This window comes from Juglans regia, chromosome 4 (genome assembly GCF_001411555.2).
Source record: "Juglans regia cultivar Chandler chromosome 4, Walnut 2.0, whole genome shotgun sequence".
In the NCBI taxonomy this organism is placed as follows: domain Eukaryota; kingdom Viridiplantae; phylum Streptophyta; class Magnoliopsida; order Fagales; family Juglandaceae; genus Juglans; species Juglans regia.
The window spans coordinates 18,339,109-18,352,684 of record NC_049904.1 but is presented as its reverse complement, the minus strand read 5'-3'; the positions used below and the strand labels follow the sequence as shown (position 1 = coordinate 18,352,684).

The 13,576-nt window shown below is 35.2% G+C and overlaps 2 protein-coding genes across 3 annotated transcripts; both read right to left on the bottom strand.

Moving 5' to 3' along the window:
* Positions 1 to 335: 335 nt before the first annotated feature.
* LOC109011756 lies at positions 336 to 3,723 on the bottom strand. Of its 2 annotated transcripts, XM_018993075.2 has the most exons (5): positions 3,381 to 3,723; positions 3,140 to 3,271; positions 2,836 to 3,037; positions 1,465 to 1,515; positions 336 to 645 (listed from the first exon to the last, which is right to left on the bottom strand). In XM_018993075.2, exons 1-5 carry the CDS (start codon positions 3,561 to 3,563, stop codon positions 626 to 628), a joined length of 588 nt encoding a protein of 195 aa, XP_018848620.1. In that variant the 5' UTR covers positions 3,564 to 3,723; the 3' UTR covers positions 336 to 625. The 2 variants fall into 2 exon arrangements, with proteins under 2 accessions (XP_018848620.1, XP_018848621.1); XM_018993076.2 differs by lacking the exon at positions 1,465 to 1,515 and having other exon boundaries at positions 376 to 645; positions 3,381 to 3,690.
* Positions 3,724 to 8,478: 4,755 nt separating this feature from the next.
* On the bottom strand, positions 8,479 to 10,266 carry LOC109011823. Its single transcript, XM_018993166.1, has 3 exons — positions 10,197 to 10,266; positions 9,043 to 9,438; positions 8,479 to 8,822 (listed from the first exon to the last, which is right to left on the bottom strand). Exons 1-3 carry the CDS (start codon positions 10,264 to 10,266, stop codon positions 8,479 to 8,481), a joined length of 810 nt encoding a protein of 269 aa, XP_018848711.1.
* Positions 10,267 to 13,576: the final 3,310 nt, after the last annotated feature.

The following is a 13,576-nucleotide window of genomic DNA, read 5'->3' as shown; positions in this document are numbered from 1 at the left end:
TTTCATACAATTGTCGACATTTATGATACAATAATTTTCTATATGAGAATATTGAAAAGATTAGAATGACTAAACATAGCTCTAGATTGGATGCATCCCTAAAGGTGATAAACGGTTATATTGTCAAATAGCTCTACCATAAGCCTATCTAACAATCTGTCCACGAAATATCATCGACTTTGTGAAATTTCAAATTGCACAATTTTAACATATGTCAAGTTATTTTGTAACATTACTTCTATAGAAGTGGCATTATCTCTCAATTTTTTATTAAGTAAATTAAATGCATAAATGAGAGAGAGAGAGAGAGAGAGAGAGAGAGAGAGAGAGAATAGTAAAAAGAGAGAAGGCACAAAAAGCTTTACTAATTATGTTTTTTGTTTTTTCTAGTGAAGTTCCCTCTCCCACACAATGACACAAGGAAAATAAAAAAAGCCACCCAATTCACATTGACAAAAGCACGCTGCATAATCTCACTTGACCAAGGTACCATTGTAGGCTTGAAGCAAAGGAGTTTCGCAAACAAAATTAAATAAACATCTTTCCATTTAACTTGTATAATTCATGTTTCCTAATTCCAACAGCATTGTTAGACTCCATACGCATTTCACCTCTTGAAAGATCTTCAAATACAACATGTTTCACCTGAAGGAAACGAAAAAAGGTCAGTGGTCTGCATAAAACCATGCATATGGAATTACCACCAAAATGCTCCTGACAAAAAAGAAAAAAAAAAATCTATTAAAGTTGTGAAATCAGGAGGTTTGAGACTAACATCTTCCAACTATTCTAATAATATTTATGTTTATTTTATTGGCACTGAGTGTCCAGGAACAAAGTCCGGAGTAATTCCGGGGCTGCACAACCTCTCGACAAGCGGTATCAAATGAGTCATTGTTTCCCCATTCCTCCCACACATAAAGCGCCAATTTATCACATTCGTCCATCACCTCCTTAAATTATCTTAAGTAAGAATTTCACCCAACGCAGGACTCCAAGTAATCTTCTGTGGGACATGAGACTTATCGCAAGAAGTCAAGCTATGATAAATTTATTTCACTTCAGATGTTACTTTCTTGGAGGGGGGGCCCAACACATCCGATCTTCTCTCCCCAGTTATAATCTAACTGAGTACAAATAGGCGTAAAATGAAATAAAGATAGAAAAAGATAGACACGAAGGGTACAAAATAATGGATACCTATCTCTAGAAGATGGGAAAGAAAGAGTTGAGAATGAAAGAGACACCCAGCACTGATTAGAGCAACAAAGGATAATAAGACAGTAATCTAGTGTATCTTTAAAATTTAACCCAACATAAATTATCAACAAAGGCTTTCAATATTGCATATCATTGCACCCAGCATAAGAAGCAATAGTCACAATAGTCAATTACTGAAAATCATTACTAGCATTTGAGAAAACAAATCGTGCTTCCGTGATATAATATAAAATACTAACTAACCATTGCAAAGGTGATTTTCCCAAAACCAGTGTCTCCCATGACTGCCAGAATCTACATGAAATAATACAAAGATAAAGAATAAATAAAAATCAACACTAAATATTACTCATCAAAATCAAACTCAACACCAAAAATCTGTATAGCTTTCTTAAATTGCAAAGTCTTGAAGTCGACACAACAACAGAACAGTGCTAAACAAAAAATTAGAGTTCTGGTAACCAATCTCCTATTTTATACACACCGGACACTTTCTAATATATATTAATCCAAAAGTTTAAAGCCCTACACTTTGTAATAGCAATCAGAGGTTAACGCCCAACAAAATCTCTGGTTAAGATTACAAAATGTTACTCTATTGACTTCCAGGACAGGCTCCATCTCATTTCCATAACAAAAGTTTCTGGACAACTGACAGAAAATAGGCTAGAGATAATGGCTAGAAAAGATCGATAGTTTGTGGAATGAGAACAAGAGGATTACAGGACAAGAAGCTCAAATGAGGAGTTGGTGGATAAATATCTAGTAGAATGAGAAGGTAGCTATGAATTAGTACAGTGGCAGTGGAGGATTAGGGAGGGATATAGCGTATATTTCAGAGTGGAAGCAATACGATGTCTTTGTTTTTTTTTTAATGGATAATAGAGATGTTATTAAAGGTGCGGCCCTGTACACAGGTGGCATTAAATCTACAAGCAGTAAAGCTAAGGTTATCATATCCCACTGTCCGAACTTAGAGACACTTCAGCATAATGGAATCATTCACCGCACATCTAGGCGACAAAGATTACCATTTTCCCTTTCAGCATGCCATAAGCTCCACCCTTCCCAAGGGCCTAACCCAAACTATCCGAAGACATTTGAAAATTGAGTACCAAAGTGCTCTGGCCACATCACTGTGAAGCCCTGCTCTTCCTACACATCCAGCTCATCTCATCCACGAGTGTAATCTCCTTGACAATGTCAACAACCTCATTTTTTATTGCTGTCATATTGTCAGATAAGAATCTTTCTTACCCATCACTTCAATATCATGGAGATTGCGCATGAGTATCAATTTCATCCTAACGAGTCTTTGATTTTCTGAAAACATGAAAAAATGAGTAGCTCCATTGAGCTACCACTGTAATATAGTATATCAATCTCCTCAGAGATCATAACCAATCATGGCCCTAAAATTTATGACTGGCATAAGAGGATCCAGTAGCCTAGTCCAATTAGATGGGATATTTGTTATAGTCTCATGGAAGGTCAGCTAAATATATGTATAAGATAATTAACAGATTCATCTATCTACCAATGAATTAATTAGAAATATGAAAACAACAATGCCATAACAGTGGCTCAAAGCTTTCAAGAATGAATTTGCTTTACCTCGCACATCCTCGGGGGGCTTTAGCCTAAAGGATTTCGCTGTCTTAGAGCCTATCCCATCTAATACCACAGCTTGATACGTCTTAATCTCACCTCCATTGCCAAGATCCTTGGCCATGAAGGTTATATAATACCTGATTCCGTTGGCAGCCTGACCCATTACCATCAAGACCTTAACAAACTCCAACTCTGCATTGGCATCCTACACACCAACCAAAGTCATCACGAATTTTCACAAGTTTCTGTTTAAAAAGATGATGCTGATAATAATTTTTATAATGATGATGATGATTAGAAAAGAAACCTTGAACCGACGATTGTATTCATCGATTGCGAGCTGCGAATACCGTTTATACATATCATAATCGTAGGCTATGTTGCACGGTTGAATTTGGTGGAAACAACTGACGCCAGGGATGTCAGAAACATCAAAGCCCTAAACCAACAAATGACACGAAAAGATGGAGGAATTAAACAAAAAATTAAAGCTGGAGTAGGCGTTGACAATGATAATAGAAGATCGGATAAAATATAGTCAGACTCACGTCACTCTTCAAAACTTGTTCGCTGTAGGAGTAGGCTTCCTCTGGTGTCATCTCATCACGGTCATCATTTATCGCGTCAAATAGCGTCGAAGGTGAAGAATAATTGTTTTGTCTGAGGATTAATTCTCTTTCCAGCTTGTCGTAACCAAACAATTCCACAAGACCCATTTCGTCCGTTTCCATTGCTCTTCAAGCGATAACCCAACAACTGGAGAAACACGAAGACAAACCTAGCCGCTGCCGCTATCGCACTCTCCCTCGCCTGAATCACCTAAGCAAGCACGGGAATGACTCTCCGCATTAATTTTTCTTTCCATCAGGCATCCCCGTTAACAAAAGAAAAAATAAACCAAACATTTTTAAAAAATTAAAATATGAAAATGATAGAGATTCCGCTTGAGTTTCTCGCTCCATTTTTTTTATTTTTTGTTTATTTAGTGATTAAAAAAGTGTTATTTAATAATATTGTAAGTTTTTTTCTCTTTTAATAATATTTAAAAGTGTTAAAAAATTATGTGAAAAAAATAACAAAAAAAAAAAACTTAAGTTTTTTTCAAATATTATCCATTAAAATGTGTAAAAAAAAAATGAATTGTATAAAAAAGTAATTCAAAATCACCAATAATGTATCTCAAGTAATATATAATTAAATTATTATATAATAATAAGTGGTATAACCAGTCAATACGAACAAATTATATAACTGACCATATATATGAATTAGTAATTATATAATGTCGTGGATCAGGGTGGAGGACGTGGAGTCCAAGCATGTCGTGCCTCGCGCCGGGGACTCCAGAGAGACGAACTGGGGAGTCCAATTTCCTTAATCGAACCCAATGCTTCAGGCAACTCCAATGCTTCCTTAATTCTTGCCTCTCTCTATAAACCCCGACAAGAATGGAAAGAGAGAGATTTCGGAGCATTTAATTTTGATAGTTAAGAGCACCAGTAGTGGGCTAGCTAAAATAAAATTTTACCCAAAGAATAACTAAAGTGTAAAATAAAGTGTAGTAATGGGCTAGCCAAATGTATAGTAATTTTAGCTTTAGATGAATTGGCTGGCTAAATTTATTGAGCCAAAGGAGGCTAGCCAAATATTACTTTTGACTAAAATAATCCATTCCCGCTGCTTTTCTCTCCCGTGCAGTAGAAGAAATTCACAAATTTCGGACAGCTCTCTTCCAAAAACATAACTTGAAGAAAACCCAGGATTGCAAAAAAAAAAAAGGCTTGACGCAGCAGCAAGACGTCTTCAATCTTCAACCCAACCCAATCTTCAACCCAGTCTTCAACCCAGGTAAGCAAGGAAAAAGTTATCTTTGGTGTGATAATTTGTTGTGATTTATTTCCTCTCTTTTGCGATTTCTTTTGTGATAATCTGTTATAATTTATTTCCTCTCTCTTTTTTTTTCCATAGCCAAGATGCAGTACCACATTTTTTACTCACCCAAAATTTTTTAATTTCAGTTCTTTCGCATGTGCCTTCTATGTGTTTGTGAAAATGTTCCGTAGTTTCAAATATGTGAGAAACTTCTTCTAGAGTAGACTTCTTCTAGAGTAGACTTTGATATACCCTGTTCTTCTATTTATTGATAGATATACCCAGTCCTTCTATTTATTGATAAACTTTTCATCAATAAATGCTACGGGTCAATAAAGTGAGAATTTAGTTTCACGGGGCCTAAGAATCTCTCCAAATGACAATGTGTAACATCCCGATCCTATATCATTAGAGACAATTTCACGGATATTTTATTAGGTTTGATAATTAGGTTATTATTATTGTTATTATTATTATCAATTTTTACGTTTGTTATTTTTAATAGGATTATTATTTATATTATTGGATTAAGTGAAATATTTTTTTTTTTATGGCATCCAAGCCCATGAAGTCAGGAATCAGTTTCCACGTTAGACTCGTTCCATTTTCGTCGGATGCACGTACGTCTTTTCTTCTTATTCATTAGGGTTTCATGGGTCTATATAGAGAACTTGTTCATTATAGACGTAAATGTCTTCAACCTAGAGTTAGGGTTGCCGCAGCCACTGCATGCAAATCATCTGCACGACAGCAATGGCCTCCTTCCCCAAACCTGGCCACCCACACGGCAACCACCATGCCTCCCTGTCCAGAAACCAGCCGCGACAACTCCACGCCACCACCAGCCACCACAGAAGGCAGCAGACCATCCTCAGCGGCCAAGGCACGCCGCAACAGCAACGGACGTGGAGAAGCCTCTGCTTCTCTTCCACGGTAACGACCACACGGACTCACACGGACTCACCTCTGTCTAACACTCACGAAACAGAGCAAGCCCATGCCATAGCACCGGGCACCACTCAGTGAGACGCAACAACCGGAAAGGCCACTAGTCGACGACGGAACCACCATCAACCACGGCGACTCCAAGCTGTCCAGATCACGCCGAAGCCACCACCGGCCACCATAGAATTCATCGGACGCACCTCTGTTTTGCACTTCCGAAATAGAGCAACCGAACCACTGTTTTGCCGGAGTCCACCCCAGAAGACATCGGAGCACCACCCACGGTGCCAGAAACCGCCGACCAGCTCTTCCCCGTGGCATCTACTCCATCCCGGTTGGCCTTCGACCCTCAGCCACCCAGCTCTGTGCGTGCGCCTCCCTCTCTCTCGGTTGCACTGCAGCATGGTTCTTTTCCTTCGGCGTCGCACCACCACAGTCGAGCCCCCAGTCGCGCCGCCGTGACCCCCGCCAGCAACCCAGAACCGCCGCACGTCAGCTTATCTCTCGGTGAGCCCTTGCTTCGCGCGTCTCTCTCTCCCGAGCTCTCTGTTTTTCTGCAGAACATATACATACGTATTTTGCTTTAGGTTTCAGTTTACTAAGTGTTAGTAGATGAAATTACAAGTATGCCCTTTCTAATATAGTATCTTGAAGCAGTGTTTTTTAAGTATAATTATATTTATAACCTTACGTTTAAGTATAGGTTAATTATGAATATTGTTATGTCTTTTTAATTAAAGTTGAGTTTAATATTTCAAGTTGAGTTTAATTTTGTTAAGTAAATATATTAGTCAAATGCTCTTTTTATTAAGAAATTGTTTAAGGAATTTAAAATGTGTTTTGAAGTACATTATGAAGCCTATTATTTTAGTTAGTTTTCTTTTATCTATTTAGTCGGATTTTAATTATTCTGTTATATTTTAAAAAGAATTAAGGAATATGTTATGAGTTTTGAATAATATTATGATTAAGTCTACTTTTATTAAATCGAATGTTTCCACCAATTATTTTAGAATTATATATATATATATACAGTTAAATTATATTTGAAAGATTAGATATCATATTTCAGCAGTAAGAGTTGTTAATTTATTTTGAACGATTTATTAAATGATATTAATATTTATTAGATTTCTTATAAGATTTAATCATTGTGTTAAGAAATGAAACTTATTTTAAGAATTGAAGTTTTATGACGTATTTAAATAGTTCAAGTATTCTACTAAGTTTTAATATGTTATCAGTATTTTAAGTAATTTAAATACTATGAATTATCGATTTTAGTGTTAAACAAATATTTGTTTGACTATATTTTAGAATTCCAAATTTAGCTAAGTAAGATATTAGTATTTATTTATGTATTTCCAAACAATTTAGTGATAGTTATTTATTGAATATAGGTCTCAAGTTACGAAGTATTATTCAAGAAGAAACGCATCGAGGTAAGTAAATTTGATCATAAATTAGGATCATCACAGTTAGCTTATATGTATGTATTATTCAAGCCAGTTCTTTGACAGCCATTATTTATGAACCGCTCATATCATATGCAAGCATGTCATCTAGCATAGCATACGACCATGTCATTCCGCATCATGTTCAGATTTAAAATTTATGATTATGTATGTAGTATGTCATGCATCTCATGTATATAAGACACATAAGCCATCTTAAATTCAAGTGTAAGATAAGTTCAGATCAGTTAATAAGATGGTCATTTAGATGCATGGTACCAATGCAGTCTAGTTTCAGGGTGGTGTGCAAGCCACGAACTCAGTCGTGGTCCACCATAGTATGCTAGAATACTATCAGCAGTTCCCCTTGCTGCAGCGGGATGTGGGGCTGGTGCACAACCTTACACACAGGGTTAAGTGTGTTGGCCAGTCAGATAAGTAAGATAAATCAGTCAGTTAGCATGAACAGTCATGAATTTTAAGTTCAGCATGAAAGTTCTTATGAAAATTTTATGTTTATTACGTTTTCGTTATGATAGATTTCTTACTGAGTCATCGACTCATTTTAGTTTATTTTCATGTTTTTATTTACCCAGGTGAAGATGATGATTACGAGCAGGCAGGCCAGGAGTAGAATGAGCATTTTAGTTTTGTTCAGACTTTTTAAAATAAAATGTGTCTTTTATGACGAATTTATTCAGTTATTTCTTTAATGTTTTTGGGAAGACATTTTTATTAGACCTTTTATTTCATAATAAATTACTTCAGTTTATTTTTAAATTATGCAATTTAGAGAATCGCTTGCCGGGTTTATTTTTCATGGAAAATACGTGACACACCTAGCCTACGGGAAGGGGGTGTTACACAATGGAAAAAACAAAAGCAATGACAAAGAGACTATATAGTTAGTTTACTTTAGATTTTTGTTTTCCTTTTGGGCTTCTAGCCCCTTCGTCATCCCTTCCCTATATTGGTAGTTTTTCTTATCTAGATATATTCTATCATTTAGAGAGAGTTACACGCAATATGAGGACACTTTCTTTTATTTTTAATAATGAAACCGATAAGCATTGTTCCCACTTCATCAAGTCTTGTTATGAGTCGGCTGGCAGCATTTTTCAGCATTTCCATTTTATAAGACATTTTGTTAAGTTGTCTTATGAACAAGAACCATAAACTCTAATACAACCATAGACATACAACCATAGACTTGAACTCATTATGAGGCACTATATTGTTGCCATAAGTGCTCGACGAGATCTGCTTGGAGTTGACAATGGATTTTCCTATCCCTAAGAGCATGATGGTGTTGAATGAACTCGCTAAATTCAGGTGTAGGGCCAGTTGACACTGGATCATGTGTGCTTTCTGCCAACTATTCATATTCGAACTCTTCTTCTTCGTTGTTAGCCCGTTCCTCTTCAATGATCATATTATGTAAAATTACGCATGCCATCATAATATCATTGAGCGTTTCAATGTGAAAAAACCGTGCAGGTCCACGAATTATAGCAAATCGTGCTTGAAGCACACCAAAAGCACGCTTCACATCCTTCCTTGCAGACTCTTGGACTACAGCAAAATATTTTTTCTTGTTTCCTTGGGGAGTTAAGATGGTCTTAACAAATGTTGCCCATTGCGGATAAATGCCATCAACAAGATAGTATCTCATTGCATAGTAATGATCATTAATGGTGTAACTAACTGTCGGAGTAAGCCCTTGAGCAAGATCAGAAAATATAAATTATCTATCAAGCACATTTATATCATTATGAGATCCCGGTAATCCAAAAAAAAACATGCCAAATCCATAGATCGTAAGAACCCACTTCTTCTAAAATAATTGTTGGTTCATGGATATGACCAGAGTACATACCATGCCAAGCAGTTGGGCAGTTCTTCCACTTCCAGTGCATACAATTGATGCTTCCTAACATACCTGGAAATCCACGTTTTTCACCATCTGCGAGCAATCTAGCAATGTCATCATTATTGGGTTTCCTTAAGTACTCTTCAGAAAAAATCGAAACAATTGCTTTGACAAACATTTTTAGGCTTCTTAATATCGTAGTCTTTCCAATCTTCAAATATTCATCTATAAAATCAGCCGTGACACCATATGCAAGCATCCTCAGAGCATCTATTATTTTTTGAAGGGAAGAAATACCAAACCTTTCAGAATTATCTCGTCTTTGGACAAAATAAGGTTCATGGGCTTCTACCGCTGCTTGAATTCGAAGAAATAGAGAACGACTCATTCGAAGCCTCCTTCGAAAATATTTGTGAGGATAAATTGGAGGATCAGCAAAATAGTCATGAAAAAGATTTTGGTGGGCTTGGAATCGATCGCACCTTATGAATTTACGTGATTATTTAGAAGAACCACGTGAGCTTGATCCTTCTTCTTCCACAAGTTGTCTCAATATCTCAAATTCTTCATCAAAATTTGAATCGATAAGTGTCATTTTGTGAAAAATTGAACGATCCATTGAGAGGAAATAAAAAGAAAAGGTTTCACGGGGACACTTGAGTTGAAGTGAATGAAATTGTTGATGAAATGTTATGTTTTATAGTGGAAGAATATAGCCGTTGGAGAATTATATCCGTTAGAATTTATAGCCGTTGGAGAAATATAGCCATTAAAAAATATAGCCGTTAGAAAAATATAGCCGTTAAAAAATATAGCCGTTGGAGAAATTCAAATTACAATTAGAATTAAAATAAATGAAAAGTTCAAAATCAATATTTTAATATAATAGTGAAAAATTTGTTGAGCCTGTTATTTGATGTTGTTGAAAAGTGGCTAGCTAAATTTGTAAGCCGTTGGAGAAATTTAAATTACAATTAGAATTAAAATAAATGAAAAGTTCAAAATCAATATTTTAATATAATAGTGAAAAATTTGTTGAGCCTGTTATTTGATGTTGTTGAAAAGTGGCTAGCTAAATTTGTAAAAGTGGATTTCTTAAATTTTAGCTACAGTTTGTTGAGCCCACTACTAATGCACTCTTTTAAATACTTATGGGAGTGTTTAATTTTGTCAAATACTTTTTTATAAAATTTTCATAGACATTCACTATGAATAACGCAAACCAGATATCTCTAGATGATCATCTTCTTCCTTCTTAAGATCCACATCTAAAGCCTTCACGCTCACTGTCATTCTTGACAGTATATATACTTCTGACCTAAGCTTTTTATCACATTAATTGTGGAATGGGAGCTTGGTAGAAATTCTCTCTCTGGAGTGATTTTGTTGAGGAAGTCGATTCTGATCTTAATGCTATCTTGATTGCTCACATTCATTGCATATGGATTGGAAGAAATGTCTGTTTACTACAACAAATTTGGGCTTTTGGGATGAAAAGAGTTTCATCCCTAAAAGTCATTTTTTGGGACGAAATTTAAATTTCGTCCCAAAAAATTGATGACTTTACAAAATCATTAATACGGTCAAATAACCGTTCGAACAGTATTTTCTGTGACGAATTAAATCGTCTCAAAAATTTTTTCCCGTTTAAACGGTAAAAAATACATTCAAACAGTAAAATCTTGGCGGGAAAGTAATTTAATATCATGGGAAAAGTTCACAACCGTTCGAACAATAATTTGTTGTGTTCAAACAGAAAATATTTTATGGCAAAACTTGGAGGGAAGGTTTTTAAACCGTTCGAACAAAATATATTTAGTTAGAACATATTCAAGCACTGCATTATACATTAAAATGTATAATATTAATCTCGGCACGAAACTCAAAATATAAAAAATATATATCATATATACAAATTCATTAATTAATTTTATGTAATTAATTTAAAAATATTTTAATGATTTCTTTTATGTTAAATAAGATTTTTAGTTAAATAAATATTATCAACCATACACCACATAATATAAATCAATAATTACTCCAGAAAAGACACACTATTTAATTTACCAATAAAGCAAATTATCAAAACACCATATATACTATCCATAACTATAACAAAAAAACATATATATAAGTAAAAAATAGAAACTATTGTGATGCAAGGTCTCTACACATATCCTCGACTGAACCTAATTGTCTCTCTACTTGTGCTAGTCGAGTACTGAGATTGACCTGAGTTGCATTATTGACATTAATCTCTGTACATAACTCATTAACCTCTGTACGTAACCTAGAGACGGTAGCCATAATCTCTGTACGCAACTCAGACATGGCAGTATGCACTGCATCAATCACTGTTGATGTGTGTACGCCGATCTCAACACGCAATATATCAGTCATCTCCTCGCGAGTAGATGTGCGTAATGCCTCGGCCTATGTAGATGTCTCACCAGCCGATACTCCAGTGTCTCCCGGCTGTGCATCTCTCTGAATCGCAGCCCTGTCAGGAACAGCTCCACGAAAATGAAATCTCGAGTGTCCCGTGCTCCGTGACAAGGTGGTGCTGTTGATCGGTCCCATCAGCTCCCGGGAACACTTGGCAGGTTCGGGCATGACCCCGGCATGTAGCAAAAATCGAGTGATGAGGATCCTAAATGGCAATGTATCTGTAGTAATGAACCGTGCGTCTAAGTGGATCCTCTCAAATATATAACCCACGAGATCGATCGAGATACAACGAGCGACCCATATCATAAATCTCGCTCGATCCATGCCGACCTCAGTCTTGTGCTGCCGAGAGTCAATATTGTTGGTAATGATCAAATTCATGATCTTGAAGAAAAAAGATAAATATGTCTGCCTAATACTCTTCGTCCCATCGTACGCTGGAGCATCTAGACCAACAATCAAGTCTTTGACCTCATGATCAGCAAGTGTATCGATCTCATCTGAGTAAACTGGTCCCTCCTCCTAAGACATCTCTGCATCACCTGAAGGATCAGACTCTTTAGGCAGTAGGTTCGGACAGGCATCAAGAAGCATAGGAATACCCATATATGCAGCGAGTCCGTCTGCTGAAAATATAACAGGAGCTCCTCAGACACAGATCTTGTATGCCCCTCTATCGTCTGGGCTGACACCATCGAGCTCTTTATAGAACTCAATAACGATCTCAATATAGGAAATGAGCTCCATTCTTTCTTCTCGCTGATCTAATATTGGTGCTCAACCACGATCATTGAATACTGATGGGAGGGAATGACCCTCCCATATAAGAGCCACAAAATCAGACAGTTTTACCTGTCATACAAGTAAAACAGTCTGCTCTCAAACTGTTTGAATGTAAGGTTCTCCTGATCTACCACGTTTATGGCCCCTATAAGACATTATTATGAACCTGAAATTTTAAAAACAAAATATATATTCAACATTAGTGATAAAATCTAATTACGAAGAAAAGATTTATAAAATTATATACTAATAGCAATTTAATAAATTAATTGATAGAATAATTCAATAAAACGATGAAAACAATTTAATAAGCTAATACAAAGTAAATGGTTTGAATTTAACATAAAGCGTTCGAACGATAAAATATATGGTCGAACGAACATTGAAAACCATTCGAATGTTTTAAAATTGTTCGAACGTAAGGGTTAAATTGTAGATTGAGCTCGGCCATGGCTGAGTCAACTCAGCGGCCATGAAAACACCAAAAAATGCATCGATTTCGTGGTTTCTTCGACAAAATACATACTACTCTTCATTTCTAAACATCTTACGGTAGATTTATGATGTTCTACGGTGACTATTGATGAAAAAATATAAATTTTCTAGAAAAAATGAATAAAACCATAAAATCATAAAATAAACGGTAAAATAACTTTTAAAATGCATACATTCACTTGGGAGGAAGAGTGTTTGACGTAGGTGCTGATTACGGCGGCAGACGGCAGCAATTGATGGGTGTTCAAACGTTTTCTCTCGTTTTCAAACGGTGGGGACGACGGCGTGAGAGAAAGCTCTGCCCGCAATAACTTATATGTGCATAACCGTTCGAACATTATATTTGACCATTCGAACGGTTTTAAACTACGGTTCGAACGTTAATATTTACCATTCAAACGATATTTGTTTTAAGTTTAGTAAAAATTTATATTAAATGTATATTATATTTATAATCCTATAAATTAATATAATATATATACTATTATAATAGATTATATATACTGTAATATATATGTAATATTATAATATATTATAATATATATTATGATAGTATAATATTTTAAATGAAAACATAATAACTTATATGTATTTTATTATAGTATAATAGTAATATATCATAATACTTTACTATCAAAGTGTTATATATGAGTTTGTAATATATATATATATATATATATATATATGATAGCATATAGTACTATTTACTATGAATTTATACTTAACCAATATATATCATACTATATATTCCATTATACTTTACTATATAAGCTATATATGATACTATACAATATATATATAGAGTATAGATTAATAATATACTATCATCTTATAAATTTCTCTATACTTTACTATGTGATCTTAGTATATTTGAGGC

Bases quoted from the DNA above. Each gene is read 5' to 3' on its own strand.
- LOC109011823 (XM_018993166.1), bottom strand. From the start codon at position 10,266: ATGACAGTGAGCGTGAAGGCTTTAGATGTGGATCTTAAGAAGGAAGAA. The intron at 9,439-10,196 runs GTTTGCGTTATT...ATCGATTCCAAG, and splicing joins TGATCATCTAGAGATATCTG to CCCACCAAAATCTTTTTCAT. The intron at 8,823-9,042 runs GTATGTTAGGAA...ATCTTGCTCAAG, and splicing joins TGAAAAACGTGGATTTCCAG to GGCTTACTCCGACAGTTAGT.
- LOC109011756 (XM_018993075.2), bottom strand. From the start codon at position 3,563: ATGGAAACGGACGAAATGGGTCTTGTGGAATTGTTTGGTTACGACAAG. The intron at 1,516-2,835 runs GTAAAGCAAATT...TATTTCATGTAG, and splicing joins GCCCCCCGAGGATGTGCGAG to ATTCTGGCAGTCATGGGAGA. The intron at 646-1,464 runs GTTAGTTAGTAT...CGTTTCCTTCAG, and splicing joins GGAAAATCACCTTTGCAATG to GTGAAACATGTTGTATTTGA.